Raw genomic sequence first — 19,855 nt, 5'->3', positions numbered from 1 at the left:
TAGGAAATATTTTATTTTCAGTGCACCTAAACGCCGCTTGGGTAGAAAGGCCGCACCCGCTGAAAATTTAAGTTTTAAACACGTAAACGCCGCGGCGTTTCTTCCGGAAATTACGGTACCTTTAAAATGAAATTTAAGAAAATTTGTGATTTATCTGTGACTAGTAGTGTTAGATTAAAAGCTCATTAATTGAAGGCATTTTTATTAAAATAATTTTTTGTCATAAAAGTAATTTTTCAGTGTGTATTGAAACTTTTCAAGTTATTAATTTGCTGAATGAATTCATATTACTTGTTAATTATTATTGAATTCATATTTTTATAAAAAATTAATTAGCCTTAATTTAAAAAAAATTTTTGTAATGAAACAATTTCCTCAACAAATGAATAAAGATGATCGGAGATGTGAAAATAGCTTTTGATAGACATACATTTTGTTTATTGAATTGCAGTAATAAGTTGATAAACTTTGAAAATTGTTGAAAAGTAATTGCAGTATGAAAAAGCTATGCAAAGGGTGAGAAAGTAAAAGTATAAAAGGGGAAGGGAGTGAATTTGAAATATGTTTAAATATACTGGATAAGGTTTTTTATTCATATGTGATTATTACTTTGTTGTTATTCAGAATATGACTATGCATTCATTTTTAAGAAGCCTGTTGGTAGAATTAGCTTCAAAACATAGAAGGAATGTATGAAGGATTATTTGCATTTAGAATTTTATTCATGAAAGAACAGCTGGGTCATGTATTAGATCGTCTATCTGATTTGATATTCTTGCTGTGATGTACATTAAAACGATCACATAACTTTTATTACCTTGGCTAATGTGTTGAAATGGATGCATTCTCTAATAATTTTCTTGATAAATATTAAAATATTTTTCTTTTTCTTGCAGCTAATGGAATGAATGTACTGTTTAAATGTGCAAATCTGACAGCTCTTGAGGTAGCACGAGAATTTAATCAAATAATTGAAAAATATGATGTGAAAGAAGAAGAACCAACTTTTAAATTGAAAGGTGCTGTAAGAGATACTGGCAAAAGAAGAAAAAAGTAGTTTTGACTCTATAATTGTTATTCTTTTCAGAAGCAAATATGATGAAAGAATCGTATAAAGCTAATATCAACATTTTCAATAAAGTGTATAATCAGTTACCTGCTTTTGTGGATGTATTTGATGAAGAAACATTTTATATATTTGTAATATTCCTAACAATTGGGAGTTTTCTTGTAGCATTTATACTTTCTAGATTTATTACTATAAAACCTGTGGAATAAACAATGCATATTGTATAAATAAATGAAACAAAGTTGCATAAAAATCTATAGAATTTCAGGAATTTAAGTTTCAATGAATAACATTTTTTTTTTTAATAAGTTTTGACATAAAAAAATCAGGAAACATATACAGAACTGCTGCGAAAGAAAGTTTAATCTTTTGTTTAGGAAGATGTTAGAAAAAGCTGTTCTATCTAATGAATTATCTAAAATGCTTTTAATGTGTAAATTTTATTGGTTTGAAAAGTAAAATAGCCATCCGCATCATTTCATTGTAACTGTGGCTCATTTAATTTATCAAGAATTTTTTTTTTTTTCTTTTCTTTCTTTTTCTTTTTTTTTTAAAGTCAATACAGAAATCTAAATAGTATATTTGAGCTCATGCTAAATTATATATGCATTTCTCTTGATTGATACTTTTAGGCAATTCATTTGCTTTCAGTTAACCTATTTAATTATAGTACTTTTAATTAATTCATTACTTTCCAGTTGTTGAGCTACTATTCTCAAATTTATATGAATGCTTCAAGTAAAGCTAGCTGATAAAATATTGTAAATGTACAACTGACCTTAATGACTTAATAAGTTATGTATGTATCAGCTAGAAGTTAAGTTATATCATATATATATATATAAAGAAAGAAATTTAGAACCAATTTTTCACAAAGACCAAAAATTGAAATTCAAATAAATAAATTTCAAAAATTCCTATATATGTAGAATTAAAATCTTTAAATGTTATGAGAAAAATTGAAATAAACCATTGACTTCATATAACAGGTAGACAACTCATTCCACAGGGAATTCGTCTGCTAGCCGAACCCCCACAGATACTACGTGATTTATGATCTTGGCATTCTTGGGGAGAGATAGCTTAGGCTGTTCATCACAGGTTTGGTGCACTTTTGATATGGCAGGGAGTGCTTTTTACTTCTGTCTGCAGATAATGATCTCGAATTAGCTTATTCGTTTTTTCACAATTATTTTTAGATATAACTTAATGCTTTTTTTTCCTGAATATTTTATCTACATTTTTAATAATCGCTTTAAATTATTTACGTTCTTTAAGGTGTTTGGGTTAAATAATTTTAGGAAGCAAATCTAAAATAAATTATAAAAAACTGAGATGGAAACTTTATTTTTTGAATAACATTTAAAAATTAATTTCAATATTGTTATATTGAGGGGGTAAAAAATCTTAATTTTAATGCATTGCATTCTAAAGAGAAAAAGAAAATCACATTGTAATATGTGTACTTATGGAATTGATGAAATAGATTAAATATATATTTAATTAAATATAAAATTTTATTTAATAATTTTAGGAAGAAAATCTAAAATAAATAATAAAAACTTGAGATGGAAACTATTTTTTTGAATCATATTTAAAAATTAGTACATCGTATTATGAAACAAACTTGCAGGTCAAAGGGTGCCTTCTCGAGAAAAATGGTTAAGTGCAAATTTAAAAGAAAATTTGAGTGACTTTCAAATTAGATTGTTGATGATGGTAGATGGGAAAAAATTTCTACTTAAGGCAAAATTGATCAAAGTTACTTTGATTTTGCCATCAACAATTCTTTCTTCATAAAAATCTCAATTACATTTCACTGCATGTAGGTAAAACTTCTAAAATGAGCACCACCTTCCTTTTCTTGAGATTATATTACTGGAACAAAATAATGCAATCTTAATTACCGATTTCCACACTCATGTGCATGTCATGGGGAGGGATCAATGCATCTTGTTAACTAAAACAAATGAATATGTATCAAAAGATAACAAACTTCAACTCAGTATTTATCATTAGGAATAAAAAAATATGATATTGTAGTTAAAAATTCTCTCACTCCTTTTTTTTTCTTTTTTATGATTACAATTTAAAATATTGTAAATTTTCACATATTTTTTCAATTGCGATAAATTTAGATCATCTGTCTCATTTATTTATTATTTTGTTAAATTTATTATTAAATTATCATTAACAAATTTATATTAAATTATCATTTCATTAAATTTAGATCAGCTGTCTCATTCTTTCTTATCCACAATGAGTTGTAGATGAGACAGAATTATAGTCCAGATTTTTTTTTATTTTAATTGATTGTATAGAAAATAATGATAAAGCACTAAGCTTTATAAAAGTAATCTGATTTTTAAAATAATGCTGTTTAAATGTTTATGTTCAGTATTGCATGAATCAAGATTTTCAGCTGCTTTTTTTTTAAACCAAGTGAACATATTCCACAATCTTTTCTCAATAATTTAATAATAACAATAGCATTTTTCTTTTTTTATCGCAGGCAGTACTTGTTTACAAAACCAAAACGTGTATGACTTGGCGAAAAAGGTTAGCGCCATTTGCAGCTTTCTATTTCAACGGAGTACACAGAAAAAGAATATAAAATTCAATTATTTGTAAAGGGTGATTCCAGTAAATAGTGTCACATTATTTAGGACATTTTGATGCTAATAATACATGCTGAAATTGTCATTTACAGTGGCAATTGTCTTATACAATATTTCTGAAACTTTCCAACCAATTCAACAGAAATTATAAAATGACAAAAATAGTGAAAATAAAATAATAAATCATGCAGTTTTACCTTCCCTATGAAAGGTTACAGGTTCTCTTTTACAAAACTTTCTTACATAGGTGCTGCAGCAGATAACCATTTTTTCTTAAATTTTACGTAACAAAGCAGAGCAGTTGTCTTTTGTCCTGTAGAAATGAATGTAAAGCATTTCCGGATTTTCAAAATTCGACCATAAGTCACGTGACACCAATGCTGGAACCGGTTGGAGGTTGCAGATATGCGGTCTACCAGTATATATCTCATTGAAATAAACCATCACAAGTAAAACTAAAAAAGAACATAAAAGAAGAGGAATTCAATTAACTTCGATGTAATGTCGTCAGTAGGAGGATACGTCGAATCAATTCCAATTCCTCTTCCATAAGAAAATCCTTTCTTTTCTGTATCCAGAATTAGCTGATGAGCCATTCCAATATATTTTTTAAATCTCAACAATTCACCCAAAACTCTGGTCCTCCTGAAAGCAAGCTAAATGGTAAAAATACAAAGTAAAATTATGATGAAGATTTTCCTCTAATTTAAAAAGAACCTTTCCTAAAACTGAAGTCTTACCCATAAAACATTGAAAAAATCAAATACCTTTACCGAAAATATTCCTAAAAATTTATATCAAAAAGTTATTATCCAATTATAATTTTCTATGTGTGTAATGCTTTAACTGTGTAATGAGCTTAAATTTAACATTTTATATAATTTATTTACTTAGAAAGGAGAAAATGGAATCAGTTAAAATATTAAAATATTACTCATTAAATAAAAAATTGTCATGAGATTCATTACATTTTGAGAATTTTTCTTTATTGTTAGATTTTTTTCAAAAGAATTTAAATAGTTCAAAAGGTTAAGCATGCATGAAACATGATTACACAAAACCATTTAAGGATTAAAATACAAATAGCTAGAAATTATTTCTAGATTTGACTGAGAGGAAGAGTAATTGCTAATTTCAGTTGACTTGAAGTTGTAATAATAGCATACAGCTGTTCTTCAGTCTGATATTTTTATTGGAAATGCCTTAGGAATTCTATCATGATGCTGTTTTAGTCTTTGTAAATATCTCATTTCATATCATTCTTAAGTTCTTTCATTTATATTGTTTTGATATAGCCTTATTTTACATTCTTGGGTTTACAATTCATGATTGTTCATTTTGCAGTCGTATTTTTCTGAAATACTTTTTTCTTTAGAGACTAATACACTAATTTCACTGTGTTTCTTCTTTGAAAATACTTCCAGGATATAGTATTTAATTTACGAATTTTCTTGAAACTTGAAATCCTATATTAAAAAAAAAAAAAAAAAAAAAAAAAGACTTTAAAGTTGTCGAGATAATTTTTATCAGTAATGAAATGGTATTTTATACAAATATTAAATATGTAGAATATTTAGTAAAAGGTAATTAAATATTCAAATATGTTAAAACAATGATTTTATATATTACTAATTGAAGTATATGCTTAAAACATTGTTCATACCATTCAGAATAAGCAATTTAACTCATAAACACTCTTTATTTCTAAACATTTTTGATAAAATATTAAAATTTCATGAAAATCAAAGCATGAAAATTTCATTTCATGAAATTCAAAGTAGTCTTTCTGATAACATATTACAGTAATATTGTTTCCTTTTTAAAACATTGTAAAATTTATGCAAGTTAAAATTTCATGAAAATTTCATTTCATGCAAAGCAGTCTGCTTTTCACCTCTTTTCATTTTAGAAATTTACCTAAAGCCACCTAAATATGCAATCATTCATAATAACGTTTGTCAGATGAGAAACCTTGCACCATTTCCATTCTTAGCCCTTTCTTTCGCTTTGCCTTTTAAATAATATTTTGACCTCTAGTACAAGCATAGCCTTGATTGTGTTTCCTTCTGTCATCTGACAGTGATAATGATAAATGCGAAGTCAAGGTGGTCTTTCATGAAAATAATTATCACTCAACATTTTAAAAGTTCCTGTTCTATATATAGTCGTTTCTTCTATAACATTATTATGTGTAATTTGTGCTTGTGAAATGTACTATGCACTTTTTGTAAATTTTTTTAACCATTTCCATGCTATTATCTCTAAAAATACGAAATTTACTCTCTATATTTATTATATGTGTACAAAATATGTTTATTTTATCCTGAAATACTTGATCTCCTTTATACTGCATATATATATACACACACACATTAATAAGCTCAACATAATTTAAATTTTCACTTTTCCTGTAGCTTTAATTATTGCAGATAAACATTGTTTACATAAATAATCATTCCTCCCTGTTGCCATTAGTATGTATATCAGTGATCTGTTTCGCAATATAACAATTGCTGTGTTGGTTGATCTAAACTATGTTAAGGACTATGTTATATGATGTAATGAGGGGGGGGATATTTTTGTACCAGATATTGAGCTAAAAAAATTATATTTATATCCAAATTATGTTACAGTGCTGAAAAATTGCTTTTTTTCCTCCACAACATAGATTTAGGCTCGATTTTTTTTTAAAAAAAAAGCTGAGTTTAAAAAAGTTTTTCTAGACAAAAGTTTTTTTTTTTTTTTTAAATTGAGAAATAAAAATCAAAAGACTAAACATTTTCAATATATACCGTATTTGATGGCATATAAGATGCACTTTTTTTTCTAAATTTGGTCTCAAAAAAAGTTACCTACATCTTACACGTGAAGGACACAGGTTAACTGACTGACTATTTTTACTGAATGCTATTTTTAGCCCGGATAAAGGTCTAGACACACATAACTTTTTCTACATCTGCCATAATTATTTTGCGGATGTGTGAAATATCTGTCGCCAAAAAGTGCCAAAGCTCGAAGCTGATGTCGAAGTTCATGATAGGCAATGTTTTCCTTGAATCTGTGTTTTTGTTGTTTCTGCTTTATTTTGTATTATGTTTGATTGCTTGTCGTTCATTCATTTATTCATTATTGAATTTTACATATGTTCAAAATAGCTTGCCGTTTGTTAATTTTCCTTAATAAAAATATGTTTGGTAATTCCATTCAATGATTGTTTATTTGGCTTTTACGAAACGTGAGAACTAAAAGAAAACACATTTTAAGTTATTGTGGTACCGCGCAATCGTGCGGACTATTGAAACTTTTTTTCCTTGTGTGTGGCCTTCTAAATAAGGGTGCGTCTTATATCCCATTAAATACGGTAGTTTATGTCAGCATGTTTACTCTAGTGAAAATATCAAACCGTATTTAAATGAATAAGATATGTAATGAAATTGAAATGTCTAAAATTACATTTTGTGCATTAAAGGCTAGTGCACATTTTTGGGATGCATATTTATATGGTTGTGAACTATGAAATTTGTAAATAAGTTATAATTCTTTTACTCTGTGCTGATGTATTATAACTATAATATAAAAGTAGATGCTAAATGTTAACAAATTTTAATGCTAGAGAACCTTAAATGTGCATGATTTCAGTGTGACTCGGTGACTCACGTGATTACCTTCAATATCAGTATGGCATTTAATATTGATCCATCTATTATTACCAAATTATTTTCAAACTTGTTAGTAGGCTTAAAGAAAAGTCAGACTAATCAGTAGAAATAAAGAAAATATCAGTAGATATAAAGGAAAATCAGATATGATTAAATTCATACAGCATCCTTCTAATGAGTGTAGAAAATGAGAACAATTTTTAAATGAACATCGTATTTGAATTCTGGTCTTTAATGTGTTTAAAAAGAGAGGGAAAAAAAAAAAAAAAAAAAAAAAAAAAAAACTAAATTTATGTATAGAAAAGATAAAATTTTTCTAATTCAGAAATAAATATTAATATTTTCTTCTTTAATTGCTTATTAATCATTTTATTTTTGATCGGAAGATAAATAAACTAACCATTGTTTAGTTTTTCTCTTTTCTAATTGAAAAATGCCTTTCTATGTATTAAATTTAGAAATGAATTTAACAAAATTTAGGCCAGCATTTTACAAGTAAAATTAATTTTTTCCCCCCCTGAGTCGTCATTAATCTAACCAACTGTACACTTAATATCTCAGAATTTTAGCTAGCAAGTTTGTAAATAGATAATTTGGATTTTTATCATGTACTGCTCATTTTCTTAAAATCTGTTACTCCATAAGCTGAACTAAAATTACATTTTACAGTCATATCACTGGTCTTGCCTTTTCATTTGTTTTAATAGATATACATACTAAACATTAAGATAGAAAGTTTTTGAAAACTGGACTCCTCCCCGCTTTGTAATATTTGCTGCATTCTAAAGTCTTGAAACTTTTCTTTCAGTACACACTCTTTGAGATACAGCTGATTCCATTTAATAGGGAGTAGCTGAGACTAGTTCATTTTGCCCCAATTTAATGAACTAATTCGAGTAGATGCAGAAAATATTTGTACTATAAATTGTATAGGGAAAAAATAATACATGTATGATAAATTTGACCATTTCACATTCTAAAAAAATGCATTGAGTGTAATTTGTCTTTTGCTTCTGAAATTTTCCAGTTTTACAAGATCTGCACTTATATTCTGTGCAGATGTAGAGCTTCCTATCTTCCTTTTTGCATAAAGTGATACCTCATAATTAGTCACAAGCACAGGTAGGTCATCATGCTGTTCATTGCTTTAGTCATCCAAGTTTTTGACATTTAGATTTAATGATTTCAACATTTGCTTCTTCAATTTTCATTTTAATAATAACATAGTAATTGCTATCTATTGTTGAAAATGATGATGTAAGAAGAAAGATGTAAACAAATGTGTCAAAGTGGTTGCTTGCAAAGTATTGCATCCAAAAGCTAATTCTTTACTTTTCATAGTCACATTTTCTGTGTAATATCCAAATATATACTGATTGTACATTCACTGTTTTGTAATATTCTAGTCATTATTATTATTATTATTTTTTCATGTAACATTTATTCTCCATGTAAAGGAGGAATTCATTTTGTTGGGAAGTGGATTTTTGTGACACCTTTCTTTTGCAGTCCTACATTCTTACCAACAGTGATATTTTTAATTACTTACCAACGGTACTTTCAGAAAACTTTTGTTGTGTTTTTAAATCATCAAAATTCTTTTAATTGAAATCATGTCCACACCATGTTCATTTTCCATGATTGAAAATAAAGTATTAATACCTGAAAAGAAAATTTTTGTTACATTTATTAAACTGTGTACAGTTTTACTAAAAGTGCTTTACTTTGTATTGTAACTTATTATTCACAAAAGAAATTTAAATATGCTGTAAAAATTAAGATACTTAGTGAAGTAATATTAGTCATTATGATGAAGTTATGACCATTTGTAATTTATGGTCACCTTTTAGATGTGCTTTGCATTCTGTTGTATTTAATGTGCTTAACAGTTGGAAGTGTAAACCATTTATTGTGCTCTGTGATACAGGGAAGAGCTGTGCGAGTATTGTGGAAAGTTCCAGAATTGTGAAGTGTTTCTTTGGATAAAATAAATTTTATCATGCTATCATCAGTTTTGTGCGCATTCAGTCTATTATGAACCTGTACCCATGTAACAATATTATGATCTTGAGTTTAAGTAGCAAGCTGCAGCATAAGCATTTTCAATGATAATGCTGTGTCTCATTTCAGAAACATTTTATAACCAGCAACAAATCACATTGATCAAATGTTGAGTGAAAGAGAGGCCCAGTGAATCTCGACCAGAGTGGAGTCCATGTAGAGGCAAAGAAGAGAAGGTGCTTCCTAAAGATAGTTACATGATATTTTTATTGAAGAGAATTTCTCATTCAAACAATAATCTTCCTCATCATTTTCACTTACATCTATTCGCTCTTCTTCATGTAGTTGGAGTAAAATTAAATTAAGTTTACATGTGCTTTATCTGTTAAATGTAGTGTTTAACTTCTTTGTCTTAATTTTAATGAATTCTGTTGGTTTAAAGCAGGTGTAGTCAACTTTTTTTATACCTACCGCCCACTCTGTAGGCAGATTTCTATACCGCCCATCCGTTCATTGTATTTATGTTGAAATTTGCCTGATTCATTTAACATCATTTGGCTTAAATTGTCTGGGGGGGGGGCAATTATTTGCTTTGCTGAATTACTGAATTTTGAACAAGCAGCTGCATTACATTTCAGAACTCTACAAACATAGCAGAAATTATGGAAAATTTCTTGAGATTTTAATTTGTACAATGTACTACTTGCCTCCAATTACTTGCATTTATTATAAATTATTTAACATTATTGAATACAGATATTTCAGATGTAAGTGGTGCATGACAGTGTTAATATGTGAGGCAAAGCCGCCGAGGAACAATAACAGACTTCAGCAAAAATTCTTTGAGGAGAATTCAAAACCAATTTTTATTTCATATGGTGCTCTTCTTTTAATTAATGCAGCTAAGCATCTGAAACAGTACATTTAGGAGAAGTAATATAAGTACAGTTTACATTTGTTTAGCTATATTCAAGCTCGGCACCAGAGCCATTGCGACTATACATTTTGCACCAGACAGCAGAATTTAAGAGCGGTAAAATTTTTCGACTTTGCAGAAGTAACGAAAAGCAAAATTTAGGGATAACATATTTTTAGAATTTAGGAAGTCACCAGGCAATAGATTTTAAAGACAGCAAAATTTTTTGAGTTAAGTAAATTGCTGGATAACATAATTTAGAATCCACAGAAATTGCATTGGGTGGCAAAGTATATAACGCCGGTCTTGTCTGTAATAAAAGAAAGTATCACGTTTTTTAAAATCTCTTTTTACTAAGATTATGTTAAATTGATACTATACCAATGTTCTGTTTCTATACTTTGCCGTAAAAATCATGGGCACGAATGCAGTGTTACTACTTCCTCTTAGGGAGGAAACTAATGCAGAAACAGACAGGTGAAACTGCAACTAACTAAAAAAAAAAAAGCAACTGAGAAACTAAACTCTTAAGAGTTTGCTAATTACCAAACTTTTAGTGATCGTATAGGTAAAACGGTAATGCATTGCGTTGTGAAAATGCATCCGGGACCGCGCCGTGAGAGGATCGAATAAACAACGTGTAAAATCAATATATATATATAAGAAAAACACATAACAGATATAAAGAAAACATAAGTAATAGGTTTCTAGATTAAATACCACTTTATTCAAATTCCTCACCATTAAAACTTAAATCTTATCCTAATCCGAGAGTCAAACTTCTTATTTTTGTTACAGTTACAATTTTCTTATTTTAGACACAGGGAATACATCAATTTGTCATTTTCTGTTGTTACATTTTAAATTCATGATTTGCAAATCTATTACATGACTCATTTAATTTAACGGGTACCCGATCTATAATTTCTAAGAGGTTAAGGAAAACATATTATTTGCAATTCACATCTGTTCTAAGGAAGATTACACAAACAACTATTATTATTACACCCTAATTTATATAAAAACCTTAAGGTTTGTCTCGGTAATTTAGAAGGGGAAAAGGAAGCAATTCATTTTCAGTAGACTGAATTTAAGATTCAATTTTAGGTAAAGTTCTAATTTCCAAAAGTTCTAAGGAAAATTGAGAAAGCACTTATCTGTGATTTTGACGACTTGAAACGCACCCGGAAAGGTATTGGGCTGGCTTTGCATTCTGGGAGAAAATTCAAAGGGTTATAATTCCTAAGAAATTCATTCCGTAAGGGGAACACAGGCGTCTAAGGAGTCTCACGCTTTTCGGTGCCACTAGCCGCAATTTCTAATAACCCTGACTCCATTCCTTTTGCGGCAACACAATCCGCTCGCACAGCCTTGCAGAAAAACAAGCCCTCGAACCAGCACCCGAGCAGAATCTTCAAGATCGCAGTCAGGATGTCGAATATAAAATCTCACGTTGGCCGGGGTGGAACTTGGCCAATAATTTTGGAAATTCGCTGGATCATTTTTTTTTTTCTTTTCGACAGCAAGGCGACGGCCGGATAGTGTCCGCCGTGATCCGCGTGACTCACCACTTATTGATCCACAGAAACTTAACAAATCCTTCAGCCTTGGAAGTCCGGCAAAAAAAGTCTTAATCCTGAAAGTCTTAAATCCTTCAACAAAACTCGTCCAAAGTCGGGCAAAAAGTAACGTCCAAAAGTAAGTTCAGCAAGCAAGTACGTCTCTCCAAGTCTCGCACGAAAAAAAGTGTCACACGAAAAAAAGTGATTCAAACTCGAATTTTCTTCCTCTCCTTCATAAACGTGGGCTTCCACTATGGCTTCAATTATCGCCCCCTTAATTTTGGCAAAATTTGCGTTTTCAACCCCTGAATGCGGAAATAAGGGTGATCGCGCATGCGCGCCCTTCTTCACTTAGCCAACAACCGGACCCTCAATCGCCAAAAACCTGAATGACTTGCATTGAGAGTCCAGTAGCAACCTCTGACCTTTCTGTCACGTACTTCCTGTCTTAAGGTCAACTACACAATGAAATTCCTTCTAGAACATTCTAAAAGACAAAGCGCGCGAAATCATGACTTAGCAAAAATTGCTTCCCTTTCCCTGCTTCTTTTCACAACGAATCAAAGCTTGTACAAAAATTGCAAATAAAAGAAAATAAATAATATTCTTTTAAACTAAATAATATTCCCAGAAGCATCTGTTTTTCACTGATCACAATGCCCAAAATTAAAGCATTAAAATAAATAATTCAGAATCAAATAAAATTAAGATTTCCATAAATCAGAAAATCATTCACCTAGTTTTTAAAACGCTATCAGACAAATTCTCTACACAACATTCCTTTCCCCTAAGGAATTAAATTTTGGTGTACGAAAATTTAGAAGACAGACACTTCTTGAAATACCATGACTCATACTGTGCAATAAGGCTAAAGGATAACATAATGTACCAATATTTCACACGACCCCTTGGTAACAGTGACGTTACTGACACATTAAATTTCAAGTCCAAAATGTGCAAGTAAAACAACAAGATTAATCAAAGCAATTACTAATTAAAATACTCAAGATCATCAAAAACAATTAATCAAAAACATCAATTAAATCACTTAATTAATTAAACCTAGAAATATTCAGAATACTTACAAAAATAAAAATAAAAAATAAGGCGTTAATCACAAACAAAATATGTCTAAGATCAAGGATTTAAGAATTTTATGACAAAAAGAATTTTTTTTTTTTTTCCAGTTCATTACATCACACTAGTGTTGCAGTCTCTGCGTGGCCACATTTCTGAACGTTTACTTATCTATTCATTCTCTCTTTTTTTCTTTCTTTCAGTCCATTAATGTAAACAATTTCACCTGAGGTCGAACACATTCTACTATTGTGACAATTTCTGCTGAGCGCAATCATGGAGTATATTAAATGAGTACGGAGTTGTCAATGCAAGCGAGGGAAAACCCTGTAGTTAGAAATCATTGTGTTAGCAACTCCCCCCTGCAGCCTTCAACGCGAGAAAGTGAAAGCAACAACCCCGTAATGTGAACTCAGCACAATACCCCTTAGTAGAGGATCACAATGCTCGAAAAACAAACAGCTGACTGACCGTTTAGTAGAATACAAGCCAAGAAACTTGACCTAAAAGGAAACCAGATTTCACACCCCTACGTCTCACCTTCGACCAAGGAAGAACAATCACTCTTTCAAAGTTGAAGAAGACTTTATCTGTCAATTTTCCCCTTACGATAGATAAGCCACTGTATTTGTTCGGATACTCACACCCGAAGGAAGAAATAATCTAATCCAATTGTTCACACCAAAAAAATAAATAAATAAATAAATAAATAAATAAAAATAAGATAATTAACGCGCCGCAGATACATAAAATAAATTCCTGAGAAAATAAACACACTAATAATTCAAACAATTCCAAATAAAATATGTCACATGAACGTATTCAAACAAAGAGTAAAGACCCCCTAAGTACTACGAAATTGAATAACTTCCAAGAATGAATCCCAAACAATCACGTCTAAGAACAGAAGCGGCCTGATCAGGGCCAAGCATTAGAAAAGAAAAGAACGTTACAACACAAGGAACCTCGGAACCAGCCGAAAATACCCCACCCAAAAAAATCAGAAAGAAAGAAAACGTGATTGTCCAAAAATTCAATCCAACCAAAATCAATTCCGAGAATTAACATAACGAATACGCTGTGCAAATACCAATTAGAATTTTATCAAAGACACACACACAAAAAAAATAATAGTAATAATACAACCTAATGCATATACAAAATAACGTTTGGCCAAACTGAAAAAAATCAAACTATATACAAATATATATATATATTTCGCTAAATTCTGATTTACTGAGTCCAAAAATAAATGTTTGCGAAGCCCTACATTAGTAAGCAACAAAACCCTGCGAATCCCTACGTCTCAGGTTATAAGGAATATCAGCACATTGATTATGAATTCTCTCTGGAGCATCAGAGTTGCACGCCTGCAATGAAGGAAAGTTTATACATTCAGGTACCTTTGTCAATCTATCCACATGTACTGCGACTGCTGTGGGCTCGTAACTAACTCAATTTTAAAATTCACTTTGGTGACCTGTTCGACCACTCTAAATGGACCCTTATTAAACCTCGCAAATTTCTTAGTCAATCCAGGCCGCAACACAGGAGTATAAAGATACACCATATCCCCTATTTTAATATTTTTTGAAAAAACAACCTTGTCTCTAATCTTTTCCTGTCTTTGAGCCGCCTCCGTTAAGTTTTTATTTACTAAAGAGAAAACCATGCGGAGTCTTAAAATTAAATCCCTTGAATAAGTGTCTGTGTCACGATAAGTCTTAAAGTCTGTTTGTGTCAACAAATCAACAGGTAAATTTAAATCTCTTCCATAAAGAAAAAATGCTGGGCAGTCCAGTAATGCGCTATGCCGTCCAGTTCTGTGCGCTAAAAGTGCGAAAGGCAAATGTCTGTCCCAATCTTCCTGTGTCTCACTCACAAGGTGGCTGAGAGAATTTATTAGAGTAGCATTTAAGCGTTCAACGACTGCGTCAGACTGCGGGTGGTAACTGGTGGTGGTGTGCTTAGTGATGCCTAATTTCTGATATACTTCTTTTATTGCATGTGAAATAAAATTCGAGCCCCTGTCAGTAACTACGTGTAAAGGCACACCATGAGCCGAAATAAAAAGTTCCAGTTTTTCTATGATAGATTCAGAAGTAAAGTCTTTCAAAGGATAAGCCTCGGACCACTTCGTAAAATAATCAGTGATAACTAAGATGTATTTATTTCCCTGTAAAGTAATGGGTAAGGGACCAACAATGTCCATGGCTATTCTTTCTATCGGACGAGAAGCCACAGGCATTCTCAGAAGAGGAGGTCTCAGGTGACCCGGGTCACCGGCCTTCTCACAAGGCTCCTGTATCGGAAGGAGGGCCCTCCTTCCGATACAGGAATGACAAGATTTTACATAATTATGAATGTCCCTATGCATGACTTTCCAATAAAAGGATTTTTGAATACGTTGCAGTGTGCGATGGAACCCGGAATGCGCCGCCACAGGCGAATCGTGGTGCTCTTGCAGAATACGTGAAACTAAAGATCGTGGAACAACCAACCTGTGCAGTTTTTGCCAACGGATACGTTGCTTAGCATATTCACAATATAAAATGCCATTACGCATAAAAAATTTCAAAAAACGAGGACTAAGAGTCAATTTTTTTTTATATCTGAAATAATCTGTTTACACTGCATATCTGAATCCTGCTCTTCTTTGAACGTCTGTAATAAGTCTGGACTGACAGAATTTTGAACAAGATGCGTTACATTTACTGCTCTAGACAAGAAATCAGCTGTTACGTTCAATTTCCCTGGTTTATGTATTATTGTATAGTCGAATTGGGACAAGCCCATAATCCACCTAGCTATCCGGGAAGTGGGATCCTTCAATTTTAGTACGTGGGACAGTGACGCTTGATCTGAATAAATTGTGAACCTTTTCCCTAAAAGGTACTGGCGAAAAAAGGCAGTTGCCCAAACTACTGCTAAAACTTTCCTTTCAACTGTACTGTATCTGGTCTCCGGATTTTTAACTTCCGGCTTGCGTAACAAATTGGATGCAAGAACCCAGTATCATCCTCCTGACAAAGAACAGCTCCTAAGGCTAAATTGGAAGCGTCCGTACAAAGCGAAAACGGTTTGGAAAAATTGGGTAGAGTTAAAATAGGTTCCTTTAAAAGTTCAATTTTAAGAGTGTCAAAGGAATTTTGAGCTTCATTTGTCCATTTAAATACAACTTTTTCTTTTGTTAGCTGTGTAAGAGGAAGAGCCTTCTGTGCGAAATTAGGTATAAATCTTCTATAAAAACCTACAAGCCCGAGAAACCTTCTAACTTCTTTTCTATTCCGAGGAGGAACAAAGGCTTGTACAACTTTTAAATTTCTGTCATCTGGTTGTAAGATACCTTTTGATACTTTAAATCCTAGATAAGTTATTTGGCTTTTGAGAAAATGACACTTGGACGGTTTCAACTTAAGATTATGATTTCTGAGTCTGTCAAAAATTATTTTAAGCTTTTCAAGGTGTTCGTCAAAAGTACTCGAAGCTATCACAATGTCATCTATGTATATGCCTATTTTTAACGGGGACAGATTGGTTAAGACAGCAGACATGAGCCTTTGGAAGGAACTGGGTGCATTGCGCATACCGAAAGGTGTCCGAAGCCATTCGTAATGCCCAGAAGGGGTCGAAAAACCACTTTTAAATGTGTCATCCGGGTGGATCTTCATTTGGAAAAATCCCGAAGTTAAGTCCAACGTAGAAAACAAATTCGCATCACCCAATTGTTTCACAAGCTCGAGCATATTAGGAAGAGGAAATGAATCTTCAACAGTTTTTTTCATTAAGTTTCCGAAAATCCGTCACTAGTCTATAAGTATTATCAGCTTTCTTTACAAAAAGAACCGGCGCACTATATGGACTATCGCTTTCTTGAATAATATTGGAATCCAATAATTTTGTTATTTGCCTATCTAATTCCTCGCGAAGATGAAAAGGCACTTTGTATGGCTTTTGTCGAACCGGAATACTATCCTTAAGGTTAATATTGTGTAGAATTGTATCGCACCCCGTTAGCTGAGTTACAGAAGAAGCGAAAATGTCATTGTCATGGCTTAAAAGCTTAGTCAGGTGCTGCTGCTGATCCGGTGACAAGTGAGAAAGGTCAAATTCTCCCCCCCCACGACTCAAAATCCTCTCCTTTCTCCATGGTCGTCGTGTTATTCACGCAAGTAGTTTCTATTGCAGACACAGTAACAGGAAGAATAGATGCTAACTTAGTTCTTTTGTTAATATGAATAGTCTGTGGAGTAAAATTTGCTATCTTAACTTAGTCTTAACAAGTCTTAGAATCATTATTTAAATTAACTGATCTTGCCACAGAGAATTTACTATGAGAGTTTTTATCAATAGGCTCTAATAGGACTGTGTCATGCGAATCATTAAACGTAGGAGCAATTACCTTTACTATATTCTCAGAAAACGGCAAAAGTTTATGTTTACGAACTGCATAGCAATAATCCAAGGAATCTATCGGTCTCGGAAAGAGACAATTTGAACTGTCACACCAACGTAAAGCAAAATTTTGCCCAAGTAATTGTTTAGTGCTAAAATCCAGAATGAGTGCATTATCAAGTAAAAACTGTGTTCCTAAAATGGCACCATAGTGCAAAGAAAAATCCTTGTCCTTAATGAGAAATTCAACAGGAAAAATCCTGCCTTGCAATACTACGGGAAGTGAAACTTTTCGTGTGATTAGAACATTCTGATTAGAAATTCCTTTTAAATAAAGTTTACAAGGAGAAAATGAAACTTTATCCCCTAACCCTGCAATAATTTTTTCCTCTATAATATTAACCGTTGCCCCCGAATCTATCAAAAATTTAATTTCAGTCTCTAATATAGAACCCTCTACTATTGGTAATGAAGACTCTCCTGTAGTGACTACAAAGACGGATGGCACCTCCAAAAAGGCATTCGAGGATGAAATGGAAGTGTGTTTCTCCCCACCCTTTCCTAGTTTAAAATTAAAATGTCTGAGCTTGGTGATTCAATTTGCTACCAGTTGCACCACGCTGGGGATGCTACCGCCAAATGTTCGGGTGCCATATGAGAATTAAGTCTATTCGCCGTTCCTGCCTCTCTTTGTCGAAATCTGTGATCTGATCTGCCCTGCTCGTTATTAGACCTGCCATTTACATAACAATTTCTGCTTATGTGTCCTACCCGGTTACAACGGAAACATCTAGGCTGTAAGGATCTCGACCGAGGATTATGCACCGTCAAAAATTGCATTTGGCTCTGCAAAGTATTCATCATCTGTGTCAACTGGGTTAAGTTCTGTTGTTGCAATCTAATAGCCTCTACAAGCTCTACATTTTCACCTGAAACGCAAAGAGTGTCCTTGGAATTTACCGTACCCGTAGTATGGACCACCTTAACTTCAGCTGACTGAAAATCTGCCTCAGCATGGTTTTTTTATCCACATCTCTTCCTCCAAAATTGCGTGGTTTTTCGCTGCTACAAATGATTTATGATTATGGGGCAAGAGCAGACGTCTAAGGTGCAAGTGCAATCCTTCTAGAAAAACAGATAATAGCAATTCCTGCCTCTGAGTCTCTGCTGCCGGATCGCCCATCCTTTCTACTGGCACTGTTTTATAAGATAAAGCCTCGATACGCGCAGCGAACTGACTGACTCCCGCGGCTTTTGAAATGCCTGTATCAGGGAGCGAATATGGGAATGTAGACTTTGAACTGTTGTAAACCTGTCCTTCAAGGCACCTACCAGGTAGGAAAAACCAGCTTCGCTCCTCAAACGCGGATTATTTCTAACAAATTCCGTGGCTTCCCCCCCAAGTTTAACCCGAATTACCGTAACTTTATCTGACTCCGTCCATCCTACATGTGATGCTATCAGTTCGAGTCTATCTAAAAAATCAGCTAGACTAATGCTATTTTCTCCTCCCGTAGGAATAGGAACTGACTCCAGTGGGTCCAAACTAAAAACTGAAGTACCCTTTACGCCCGGGGCTGTCTCTTCCAACATCTCTACTGATGGGTCAGGCTGTCTAGCAGAACGGCGCGTTTTTTTCGACATATCGCCCTCTAATAGTTTTGAATCATTCAAACAAGTTTCCAAATTGTCAAGCTAATTTAATCAGCTGCCAGTTACGCGCAAAACTTAAAAAAACCTCCACTCATTGACAACTCCGGTACTTTTACAGAAAACATAAGTATCGATCCTTACATCTACAAAACATACTGAGTATTTCGAAAGCCTCAAAATTTGAAATTCACAAACCTTCTTAAAACATAATACTTTTGTACTAGTAACTACCTAACATGCACAGTATGAAATCATCGAATCACACCTACTAAAACACTATGTTTTTAGTTAATTTTATACCAAAACAATTTACCTAACCTTAAATTCAATTCTTAAATTAAATTAGAGAATTAATATCCTGCAATAACCAGTAAGCAAACGTAATTCAAATCTAAACCTTAATTAGTCCTTACACATAAAATTTAACACCTTCTTAAAACAGTAAGTTATACGAAATAAATAAATTCAAAAAATCAGTTACTGATTCGATCCTTCACTAAGCAGAGGTCACGGCACCAATGTTAAATTGCTACTATACCAATGTTCTGTTTCTATACTTTGCCGTAAAAATCATGGGCACCAATGCAGTGTTACTACTTCCTCTTAGGGAGGAAACTAATGTAGAAACAGACAGGTGAAACCGCAACTAACTAAAAAAAAAGCAACTGAGAAACTAAACTCTTAAGAGTTTGCTAATTACCAAACTTTTAGTGATCGTATAAGTAAAACGGTAATGCATTGCGTTGTGAAAATGCATCCGGGACCGCGCCGTGAGAGGATCGAATAAACAACATGTAAAATCAATATATATATATAAGAAAAACACATAACAGATATAAAGAAAACATAAGTAATAGGTTTCTAGATTAAATACCACTTTATTCAAATTCCTCACCATTAAAACT

The 19,855-nt window shown here is 32.3% G+C and overlaps 3 protein-coding genes across 4 annotated transcripts in view; 2 read left to right on the top strand and 1 right to left on the bottom strand.

Moving 5' to 3' along the window:
• The window catches only part of mRpL53 (mitochondrial ribosomal protein L53), a 30,599-nt gene extending 29,444 nt beyond the window's left edge, over positions 1-1,155 (top strand). The window contains exon 3 of the mRNA XM_085823658.1: positions 897-1,155. Within this exon, the coding sequence (XP_085679784.1) occupies positions 897-1,057 (161 nt within the window). The 3' untranslated portion in view covers positions 1,058-1,155. The remainder of the gene's footprint in view (positions 1-896) is intronic.
• On the top strand, positions 1,096-7,635 carry LOC146995389 (uncharacterized). Its single transcript, XM_085823659.1, has one exon. The coding sequence runs from the start codon at positions 1,096-1,098 to the stop codon at positions 1,276-1,278; it is 183 nt and encodes a 60-aa protein (XP_085679785.1). The 3' UTR covers positions 1,279-7,635.
• LOC118185373 (uncharacterized) overlaps positions 4,652-19,855 on the bottom strand; it is a 127,408-nt gene continuing 112,204 nt past the window's right edge. Inside the window, exons 13-14 of one of the 2 annotated variants that reach the window (XM_085823656.1) lie at positions 8,896-9,008; positions 4,652-5,153 (exon numbers count right to left, since the gene is read on the bottom strand). In XM_085823656.1, coding sequence (XP_085679782.1) covers positions 8,929-9,008 — 80 coding nt within the window. In that variant the 3' untranslated portion in view covers positions 4,652-5,153; positions 8,896-8,928. The remainder of the gene's footprint in view (positions 5,154-8,895; positions 9,009-19,855) is intronic. The other variant, XM_085823657.1, reaches the window with a different exon arrangement.

Source organism: Stegodyphus dumicola, chromosome 9 (genome assembly GCF_044657685.1).
Source record: "Stegodyphus dumicola isolate Sdum_Otavi_A_Nest chromosome 9, ASM4465768v1".
Classification (NCBI taxonomy): Eukaryota; Metazoa; Arthropoda; class Arachnida; order Araneae; family Eresidae; genus Stegodyphus; species Stegodyphus dumicola.
This window is presented reverse-complemented; position numbering and strand designations above follow the sequence as displayed.

Bases quoted from the DNA above. Each gene is read 5' to 3' on its own strand.
- LOC146995389 (XM_085823659.1), top strand. From the start codon at position 1,096: ATGATGAAAGAATCGTATAAAGCTAATATCAACATTTTCAATAAAGTG.